General features: G+C 43.0%; 1 protein-coding gene across 1 annotated transcript; it reads left to right on the forward strand.

Annotated features, from left to right (window-relative positions):
• The first annotated feature begins 7,267 nt into the window (after nt 1-7,267).
• On the forward strand, nt 7,268-8,392 carry LOC127780409 (blue copper protein-like). The gene is made up of 2 exons (XM_052307319.1): nt 7,268-7,619; nt 7,732-8,392. Exons 1-2 carry the CDS (start codon nt 7,430-7,432, stop codon nt 8,145-8,147), a joined length of 606 nt encoding a protein of 201 aa, XP_052163279.1. The 5' UTR covers nt 7,268-7,429; the 3' UTR covers nt 8,148-8,392.
• The last annotated feature ends 3,103 nt before the right edge of the window (nt 8,393-11,495 follow it).

The following is an 11,495-nucleotide window of genomic DNA, read 5'->3' on the forward strand; positions in this document are numbered from 1 at the left end:
GAGGTCCATAGACCACACAAACGTCCCATGAAAGGCGTAAAGTTCCGACCGGCAGCTTTTTAGTGGCTAAAGGGTATTTTTGGGTAAGAAGGAAATATTTGAAGGGCAAATCTAAGTTTAAATTGGAAATTCAAATATAAGATTAAATCAAATATTTATTCAAATGGAATTTGAATAAATTAAGGAAATTCAAATAAAATCTTAAAATAGCAAATTTGGTATCAAAATGTAGATTTTGAATTTAGAAGAATTTAGGTCCAAGTTTCACTGGAATTGGATCTACGGTTTAGGAGATATGGGCTTCTAAAGAATTGGATTTGAATTAAATAGGGAAATAGGAAGAGTTACTGTGCAGGGGCCCACCTGTCAGTGTTTGTTTTCTTTTCTTTTTCTTTCTCTTCTTCTTCCTCCCGTCTCTTCCTTCTTCTTCTTTTTCAGCCGAGTAAACGAGAGGAGAGGGAGAGAGGGATGCCGGTGCTCCAGTGGATGGGGGACGGCGACGTCGGTGGCGGAACGTGTTCCCGAGCAACGCGTACCCGGGGAGGGTGGTGGCTGGAAAAGAGGAACGGTGAGTTGGCCGGAACGGCGGCAACACGAGCTCACCTTCGGCTGGCTAAGGTGGTAATGGTGGTGGCTTAGTTTGGAGGGAGAGAGAAGGGGGAAATGGACAAAATGGATTCGCCGGAGTGAAGAGAGACTAGTGGTGCAAGGATTCGAGAAGTGGAGCTGTAGGGGAGGAGATCGGCCGGGACTTAGTGGTGGCCGGTCATGGTGGAGAGAGAAGAGAGAGCTCGTAGAGCTCGGATGATGTGGGGAAAAGAGAGGGCTTCACCGGCTATTTATAGGAGTCGGGAAGTCGGTTCATCGGAGGAGGACGAGGAAGGCATGGCGACGGTGGCGTGAGGAGAAGGATGACGGCGCCGGTCTCGTCCTTTGATTGGGCATCGATGTCGGTTCGCCTCGTGTTTGATGTCAGTGAAGTGTCATGTACATGGGCTAGGCTGGCTCTAGGCCCAACCAAATAGCAAGGAGGAGTATAAAACCAAGCCACACTGTAGTTCTTGGGGGTATCGATGAACAGATATTCAACTTGTGGCTTTGCCATGGCTCTCTTCCTCCTCCAACTCTACCTCCTCTGATTCTATTTCTCTAATTCCAATCTCATGCTTCTGCCTTTTCTATATTGCTCTTCCCGATCCCTGATTCTATTCTCTTGATTGTATCCCTGAGCACTTGTATTCTTGAGTGGATTTGCAACATATTGGTGGCACTTGTGTGAGAGATTTGGTGTGATTGTGTTGGTTCGTGACACAAAGTGACGTGCGGCTGACGTCGACTTGATTTCTTAGCGGCGACGGAAGGACGTTGGCGGCGGCAGAGTAAGGTACGGCACGACGTCCGCGGCGGCGCAAATCACGGTGCACGACAACGGCGCCCACAGGGAGGAGAGGGGCGGCTCAGCTGGAAGGGTTGGCGGGGTCGTCCTGGGCCAAGGGGGAGATGGGCCGAGAGAAGAAGAAAACGGAATTTTGGCCCAAAAGCAAATAGAAGTTATTTTTTGAATTTTGGAAGATATTTGAAGAAGGAAGTTTGAATCCAAATTAATATTTGGAAGGAATTTGGGTGGCTAACTTTTGAAATGAATTTATTTTGGAGATAATTTCCAAAGAGAGATTTCCTAATTATTTGAGTGCAATATTTTAGAGGTAGCATATAATGGAATTTATTTGATGCACTCAAATGAAAGGGTAAGGGATATATGAATAAAATTGAATGTGTAAATAGGAAGGTGGGAAGAAGATAATTGGAGAAGGGTAAGTAGGGTTTTAGCCTCAAAATATATGGCATGGGTTTCAAAGAATTGTTTGAGGCTAATAGGAAATTTGGATGACAAAGATATAATCTATTTTCTTAGCACAAGAGCAATTATTCAGAATATTTGCAATAATAATATTTCTTGTGCCGAGAAGAAAATCAAGCCACAAGAATTAAATTGGTGGCTAAATTAAAAGAAAGGATTTAGATATTTGGATCGAGAATCAAAGGATGGGTTAACAAATAATTCCAATAACATTGGAATTGCAAGGATTTGGTTTAAAGGATTTTCCTTGGACCACAATTCACAAAAATAAAAAGGGTTTTCAAACTAAATTTGAATAAAAGGAATTTTGTCAAAATAATGTTTTAAATTAAAACCAAATCGAGAAACACCTTAATTTAACCAAATATATTTTTAAAGGAAAGACATAAAAGAAATTAAATACCAGAGAGGGATTTTATGCGAGTTAATTTTTGGAGGTCTCTCTAATTATATTTTCCTAGGTTTAGAAGGTTCATAAGAACATAAGAACCGGCATGATGCATAATTAGAACATAGCTAATTTTCAGTATGTTATACCGCATCCGTTTAATAATATGGTTTAGGATATGTTATGAACACTATGTGTCCGAATCCACGCCGTTTTCACCCCAATATGGACGATGAGAGACGGCGGCGGCACCTCCGGAGCCATGTGGATGGAAGGGGTAGCACAACAAGCTTGAGCTGAAAAAATAAACACGAAACTAAAAAAGTTTTAAAAAGTAAAAGTAAAAACATAATTGGATTTGAAAATATGGTAATGGAAATGCCCCTTGATCTGATGTATGTGTCGGCCCAAGCAATTTATCCTAATTAAATGTGGAAAGTGGGCTTGTGCAAATTGAAGTATGTATTGGGTTTTTCTGGGAGAATAGCATCTGTTTGGGCCTGGGCCAAAACTTTTGGTTGTTGGCTTGGAATAAGTTCACTTGGTGACCCTCAAAAGTCATTAAAATCTAATCCGTGACCCTAAACCACAAAACCGGATATCTCGATCCCTCAACTCTTAAAACCAGTTTAATTTGACTCCCTCGGCGGTTTTGGAGGGCGGTTTCACTGACGTGGCGCCTACATGGCAGTATTGATCTGGTCTTCTTTCCACGTGGCGTTGACGTGGCGCTTAGATGGCATTAGAAATAAAAAATGTGTGTGGGACCCATTTATCATTCACCCAAAATATGGGTGGGACCCACTGACATGTGGGGCCCACATGAATCATCCCCCTCCCCTCTCTCTTTCCCTTCCCTTCGGCGAGCTGTGAGCGTTGGATGGGGCCAGCAGTGGCGGGCGGGAACCGGCGGCGGCGACGGCTGTGGGCTGGAAAGGGAGCCAGCTCTCGCCCGTCGTCGTCGATGGTCGCCGCACCCACCGCCCGCCAGCAGCGTCGCCCGGCGACAAGATCGTGATGCCCTGCATCATGACACCGGATCTGTCGCTACTGGAGTCTAATCCCGCGGGGAGCACCTAGATCGGCGGCGGCTCGTCCACTGATATGTGGAGTCCACGTGTCATCTTCTCCCTCTTTCTTCTTCCTCCCTCTCTCTTTCTTTCTCTCTCTCTCCCTTTCAGACTTTTGCAAGAGGCGGCGGCAGGAGGTTGGGTGCCGCCGGGCCGGAGCAGTGGCGGCGGCGGTGGCAACGAGCGGGGGCTGGAGTGGTGGCGGCGCTTCGGGCTGGAGCCGGCGCAAATGGATACAGAGGAGGAGGAGGCGGCAGCAAAGGAGACGGCGTACCCACGAGGCCAGCTGCTATGGAGATTTTTTTAGATAATGAGCTGCTATGGAGATTGATTTGCGAATTTTGCATCTCCACCACGTCGAAGCCGTCGAGGAGGCCATCCGGCAGCTGCTGCTCCTGATTAAGAAACTGCTGCAACGACGACGACGACGTCTCCAAGGGTTCTTGCCACGATGTGAGATCTCCATGGAAGTAGAGCTACTGTTGCTGATGCTGCATGCTCGTCATAGCAGGCGAAATTGTATTCTGCTTCTTGGTTGTTCTGCTCCTGTTGCTCCGGCAAGATGTAGCACTAGCTTTGCTCGATGTGAGTAGAAGTCGATCGCGGGGACACAAACACGAGCTCGTCCGACAGCCGGCGCGGCCCGTCCACGCCGCTCGACCCACGGCGTCGTCGTCAGCTCCCTCTGCCATTCACGGCGCCGCCGGGAGGACGGAGCCTGTCCTCACCTCCACCGGCACAGCGCCCTCACTGGGGGACGAGCTCCCTCACGGCACCGCCGCTACTCCCGACCGCCGGACGCCGCCGCCGTCCCCACTGCCGCTCCGTGGTGAAGAGAAAGGCTGGGGGAGAGAATGAGAGAAGGGAGAGAGATAGGAGGAAGAAGGGGAGGAGAGAGAATGACATGTGGGCCCCATGTTAGTGGGTCCCGCATGTCATCCTTTGTGTGAAAGATAGATGAATTATTTTTTTAATTCTAATGCCACTTAAGCGCCACGTCAACGCCACGTGTAAAGAAGACTCGGTCAATACCACCACGTAGGTGCCACATCAGCAAAACCGTCCTCCAAAACCGTCAAGGGAGTCAAATTATACCGGTTTTAAGAGTTTGGGGGTCGAGATATCCGGTTTTGTGGTTTAGGGTCACGGATTAGATTTCGATCACTTTTGAGGGTCACGAAGTGAACTTATTCCTGTTGGCTTTGTTGCGCGAGTTGGGTTGGGCCACGCACGACGCCACGAATTAATTTATAAATAGAATGGGCTAGGAAGCTAGCGTACACAACTTTGACCAAATCCCTCTCTGCGGTTGAGCTAGCAGATGAGAGACCTCACCTTTCCAACAATAAATTAATCATAATATATACTGCTAGTGCCAGCTCACTCAACCGGATTATTCGAAGTCATGTGCTCTTTCAGCAGCGTTTGCATGTTCAGTAATTCTACAAACTAAACTCCATGAATACAAAAGGATAGGATATACTGTGCATGCATGCATATATGTATTGTTGGATGCATAATTATTTGTTTGCCAATATCATGTAATTGCCTGAATCTCCGTTATTTAGCTATCTGCAGGGGTGATCGATCAAGCAACTTAAACCACCATTTAATTTAAAAATGTACCTCCCTCCTTTAATTTATTGATGACAAAGTAAAAAAAAATCTTGTTTAGTAAGTTCCAACTTCAGAAAATTGCAGGTCCAGCTTCAACTCCAAATTAATGGGTTTGCAACTGAAAGTTTTCAAACCAAGGCAAATTAGGCAGCCACACAGGAGAGTGTGACCCACATGCACTTCAAAATAAAAATTAACCATGTATATGCTTCATTGGCAGTATCTACTAAGGTGGTATTTGAATCTTCTAAAGATGAAGATAAAATACAGATTAAATGTTTCACGTAAAACAAGATGGTAATAACGTGTGATTAATTAAATTTTAATTATTATAAACTTAAAAAATAGATTAATTTGATATTTTAGAATAACTTTAAAGTTTTTGCAGGCTTATATGTGTGTATGGATGTATCTGGAGCACAAGTTTCTCACTGCATTTGTCCATGCATCATCACCCAGGCTGCCAGGCAGTTGCCTTGCCTGCTGCCTGTCTGTCTGTCTGTCTTAACAACTCAATTGTTAATTATCTGTAGTTTGGAGAGGAATCTTCCTACCCCACAAAAGCCAATGAAGCTCTAAGAGCAAGTTTAATAGTATAGCCCACTAATAGCTCCAATTCATCTATAGACAATTTATACAATAGTTGCTTACTATACTATTAATATATTGTCCCACATGTCATACATACATTGTGTCTTGGAGTCCGTGCTGCAGCTGGCTATAGATCTGTAGTCTGCTGCTTTTCTCTCTCATCATTTACCTCATTAAAATATGTTTATAGCTGGTTAATAGTATGCTATTGTACCTGCTCTAACTACTAGTAGCAACCATGCATCTCACAGAGTTGACATGCCAATGCAGTAGCGCCCCCACTCACATGCATGATCAATCTCTTATTGTTATGATGCCAACGAATGCAAGGCTCGTAATTCGTGCTATTAATTGGGTGCTTAATTATAATCAACGACCTAACTCTACACTTGCAGTAGTCATTAACAAGTTGCACGATAGCTAAGCTATTCTGAAAATGGGAATATTGCATCTCACTTTGTATATATAAGTTCAATCGACTCCTCTGTTGAAGTACAAGTGAATGTATTAATTGGTCATTTTTGCACCGTTAATTTAGTCTTTTGTTTGAATTAGAAGGGTATCCACAAACAACAACTATGACCTGATTGACAACTACGACAACGTAAGACGTCTACAATTTAAGCTTGTTAAGAGCATCATCAACAGTACTCTCAAATTCTAAATACAAAATATCCTTTTAAGAATCTCTAATATGGATTTAAGAAAAATCTTATCTCCAATAGATTACCTAAAATTAACCCCCTAAAATAAAAAGTAAAGTCATCTCCAATTCTCCTTGGTACGGTTGGTCCCCCTACCCCCTTGCACGATTGACGCCTCCCCCTCCCCTTCGCGCAATCCACCAATTTGAAGTTGTAAGTCGCTGCGTGCTCCCGAGTTATGGAGAGCGAAAAAAAGATATGAGAATTCTAAATTTTGGGCATTGATTATAGGGGACTGTTTGGAGCCCCATTTTCATCTAAAATTTCATAACTTTAGGATTGGGACCTGTTTAAGCCTATGGGAATGTTAGAACGACGCATGTATACAGGCTAACACAGTAATTAGGACAATTATATAATTAATTAATTTTCAGCGTAGATTGTGGAAGACATGAACTAACTATAGCTGACAAAATAAGTTACGTGGGAACATGTAAACAAAAGAACACGCTGATATGTTTTTTATTACTCTTAGTTTGGTCTCTGTTAGCGCGTTGGGTTCGGTTTGAAGTTAACACGTAGACATATAGATATAGTATGTTATGTCAGAACCAAACGGCTGGTGGAGTAGTGAACTATCAAGATGTAAATATATAAATATGTGTGTGAATATTGTTATTAGTATGTACTTTTATATTGTTGTTAAGGGGATTATATTTTAATGGTTTAATTTGGTGTAATTGGTATGATATAGGCGGCATATTATATATATCATGTTAAAGCATGCACATGGATTGATCATTGGCTGCCTGCCTTCCTTTAAGGAAGGAAGGAAGAAATGGAAGCCGGGCGGCAGATGATGCATGCATGCATGATTATAGTATTAGTGTGGTGTGGTGTGTTGTTTATGCAATTCAGCAAGCAGGTAATTAACATTAGAATTTCTGGTCAATGTATGCCGCGTATGTATGCCCACCAACTCCCACATAACCGCAAATTTGAAGTCTTCGTGCATCATCTGTCGGTGCATGCAGCGTATATATCTCTAATTTAGTTAATTTAACTTGTTGATCGATCGCTATATATAAGAGCTAGCTAGCTGCCTGCAGTCCTGCACAGCCCACACAGTAAGTGTCAGCAACTACAAAGAGTCTATATAGCTACTAATTAATCATCCTCGATCGATCGATCTCGGTCGTGTATAGCAGTAGCACTAGAGTGACAGCTGATACATCGATCGATCGATCGATATCTGCATATGGCAATAAGCAGATTAATGGTGACGAAGAAGCAGCAGGCGGCCTTGTTGGCCGTGGTCGCCGTGGCAGCTCTGGCGCAGGTCGCGGCGGCGGCGGTGCATCCGGTGGGAGGCAATGGCGCCTGGGACACCACCGGCAACTACAATGCCTGGTCCGTCTCCCAAAAGTTCTCCCAAGGCGACTCCATCCGTAAGCACCTCGATCGATCTCAACTCTCTCATTCCATCCATGGGCCATGGCCATGGCATGGATGAAGAAGCAACCTCTCAATTGACCATGAACATACGTACCATGCGTGCAGTGTTCACCTATCCCTCCTCGCACGACGTGGTGGAGGTCCCCAAGGCCAGCTACGACGCCTGCTCACCCGCCAACGCCCTCGCCTCCTACACCGGCGGCAGCACCACCGTCAAGCTCGACGCCCCGGGCAAGCACTACTTCATCTGCGGCGTGCCCGGCCACTGCGCCGCCGGCATGAAGCTCGAGGTCACCGTCGCCGCCGCCACCGCCACCAAGCCCAGGCACAAGAAGGGCGCCGCCCCCGCCGCCGCCCCGGCGATGCCTCCCGCCGTCTCATCACCCACCGAGGAGATGCCCGCTGTCACCTCTCCCACCGGATCTCCGGCGCCGTCGTCCGCGTCTGCTGCGTCAACCATCGCCATCAACGTCGCCGCCACGCTCGCCGCAGGGATGGCATTGGCCTTCCTCGCCATGTGAGACTGAGACTATAGGCTCCATTTAATTATTTTTTGGGCTCTGCTTAATTAATCCCTTCCCTTAATCATGTATGCATGCCACTGCTAGCTAAGCTGTTGAGAAATTTGCAGGCTTTTCGCTTCTTCTTTTCCTTTTCCTTTTGATTAAATTATTAGTTTACGTACATTTATTTGTTGTACACTTGTACTCTCTCGACGGAATAAATCGAGCTATATATTGTCATTCTTTCAGCATGATTCAGTGTTGATCCTCATGTCGCCTGTATTTTTCATCACTTAATTAATTAATACGTGCTCAGAGGTTCGCTATTTCAGAATGCACAAACCTAGGAGGGACTAGATCGAATTCCGAAATTTTAGAAATACTTGGGAAAATTTCGACTAAGATCTTCAGTATTTGAAGAAATTTTGCTAAATTAATTTGAACATTTTTCGCCAGGTAAAGAAGTACAAATAAATTTTGACCTGAAGAATACTGGGACCTACGACCGATAAAGCACGGAATTTCAAAATTTCAAATCCGAAATTGTAAACACTGTCTCTATATAGATTATCTATGTACTGATACAATGCTAGCTAACTATTGCTGAGATGCTCAATATATATATGCTCTTGTTCAAAGTCGTTGATTAGTGAAGTTTCAGTGATCAGATCTCTCTGGGCAGTGTGAATACTACACAAATAATTCAGACCATAGGAAAGAACAGACTACAAAACACCTGCATTCAACTCTCTGTAACACGTACATCACTGCATTACCTTGCAATCAGGGACCATATATATTTAACTTGTTGCCCTGTGGTCAACAACAATACCTGCAAAATCAAATCAGGAGCAACCATACAAATCCACACAACTTAATTATTTCCATATCTCAAAATGTCCAACACAACAATGCATTACATTAATTTTTTTAGTTTGGGTATTACCACTTCCGGCCAAAGTTCAATGAAAAGATACGACATTCTGAGTATTGCTCAACACATTTGCTATATATATGTTCATTTTGGTAAGGACACTCAATAATCATTTCTTCGCTTGAGAGCATGGTAATAGCTAGCAAATGTGTCCATTCCCTCATCTTCAGCGCGCTTCATACTGAACAACTGCCAAAGAAGAAGCAAATTAAAATGAAAGATTGCACATGGCAACATACTAGGGAAATGATAAATGCGTTAGAACAAAGAAGAGACAAAATTGTATACATGTTCAGATCAAACTGAACAAGACATAAACAAAGCCTCAGTATTCAGTTTTTAATCAAATATGTGATTCGCTATTGTGCTTATTGAACCATAAAGAAATGCCGTGCCAATGCTCAGTTTAACTTAATTAGTCTAATCATTATGACCAAGTTAAGAACAAAGTACAAAATAGTACTAGTAATGCCTTGCTTTTGTTTGGGAGAAACATGCGTATGCTATAATTTTTACACCAAAAAAGAGGAAATGGATCAAGCTCAAGTTTCATTAAACAATGACATAAAACCTTTGTACGTACATTCACAACAGATGACCATAAGGGTTAATTCCACACTTTTATTACAATAATAGACCAACTCATCCTAGGATGGTTTGATATCGATCTCAAACTTATCGTCGTGTTTGTAGACCAACGTGGGATATATATCTCAATGTGATTAGCAAATATATGTTATTTCATTGCTTTCCATGTAATTTGAGTTTGGTTGTCATGGTTTGCACACTTACAACATATTGAGCTTTCCAAATTCCTTCCTCTTGTAGAGCACCTCATGCAAATATGAAATAGTTGTGATATATAAATCATTGTGATCGATCATAGTCACAACTCTTGGCCCGGTTATCAATCCAAGATCAATTAATTTGATGGCCGCAATCAAATTTCAACAGGCACATGCTATAAGGACATTATATAGTTGTATGTGTTGCAAAAGGCAACCTAATCTCACGTACTACTCCATTACACTTATACTCCAAGTGACGAGAAGCTAGCCAATGATAACACAAACAATGACCAAATAACAAAAATGTGCTACAAATAAATATGGAAAGCAAAAAGGAACAAGTTAAGGATTGGTATATAGAGTTATCGTACCTTGGCGGGTTCGCTTCTTGCAGAGGATGCGACAGCCACATTCATGGCACTGGACAACATCAGTCGGTTTGAGTAAGGTCTCAGTTCCACAATCTAAAACAAATACATATACACTTCGTATTAGGGATTAATTTAAAATCTAACAAGTCAGAACTGAACTAACCTAGAGTAAAACAAAACATCATTTCATCATGAGGGGATAGAATATATCAAAAATCAACACTTTTAGAAGAAATAGGTTATCCATCATCCTCGGTTGTAGTGCGGTTTGAATCTGGAGCCTAAATATATATGGAATACAATCATCCAATCATCTTGTATATGTGGGATCTACTTACATCCATAAGAACCAAAAAAACTAGTTAGAGGGTCATGAAATCCACAACATGAGCGCTTAGAAAAAGGAATCTTGCGTGATGATGCCTATTGTTCCTTCCTTGGCAACTCGCCAAAATCGCAACAGCAAATTGAAAAACATCACTCATCAAAGTTTGTCTAAAATTGTTGGAGGACGAGAGAGAGAGATAGATAGATAGAGAGAGAGAGAGAGAGAGAGAGAGAGAGAGAGAGAGAGACGGGGGGGCTCTCACCTGTGCATAGATAGCTGACGGGTTTCGGCTGCTGAGGATCCATTGGTGCCGGTGAGCTAGGGTCGTGCTGCATTGCGTTACGCCGCCACAACCACCGTGCTCAGAAAAGGGGGAGAAGAGAGCAGGAGCAGCCGCAAAGAAGGAAGGAGTTGGCTCAACCCTAAAAAGGGATTTTATATGCTAAGGTAGGATTATTGGGTTATGCAATCAGCTTGGCCCAATTATGCTAGGGCAAAGAAGGAAAGAGTTGGCTCAACCCTAAAAAGGGATTTTATATGCTAAGGTAGGATTATTGGGTTATGCAGTCAGCCCAGCCCAATTATGCTAGGGCCATTTACTCGTACTCTTTTTCCTTTTTTTCCTTTTATATGTAATCAAATATCAGCGGAGTTATTTTTACTATAAATAAATTGGATGGCTAGGAGCACATATTGATTCAGAGGTGATCTGTACAATTAATTCCAAATCTTGAAATTAAATGATAGATATATGCAGCAAATATCTCAAAGATGTCATGCAATCCACCCCATCAGTATAGTTGGATGTCATTAATAGATGCACTACATTGATTGCTTCCTTTGCTAGTACCTCTTTAATGGTGTGTTATTAGCATCATTTGATCGTAGTCAAATCTGTTTTTCTTTATCAGAAAAAGCCATAGAACATGCATAAATTACAGCTGG

Source organism: Oryza glaberrima, chromosome 7, assembly GCF_000147395.1.
Source record: "Oryza glaberrima chromosome 7, OglaRS2, whole genome shotgun sequence".
Lineage (NCBI taxonomy): Eukaryota > Viridiplantae > Streptophyta > Magnoliopsida > Poales > Poaceae > Oryza > Oryza glaberrima.

Bases quoted from the DNA above. Each gene is read 5' to 3' on its own strand.
- LOC127780409 (XM_052307319.1), top strand. From the start codon at position 7,430: ATGGCAATAAGCAGATTAATGGTGACGAAGAAGCAGCAGGCGGCCTTG. The intron at 7,620-7,731 runs GTAAGCACCTCG...CCATGCGTGCAG, and splicing joins CTCCCAAGGCGACTCCATCC to TGTTCACCTATCCCTCCTCG.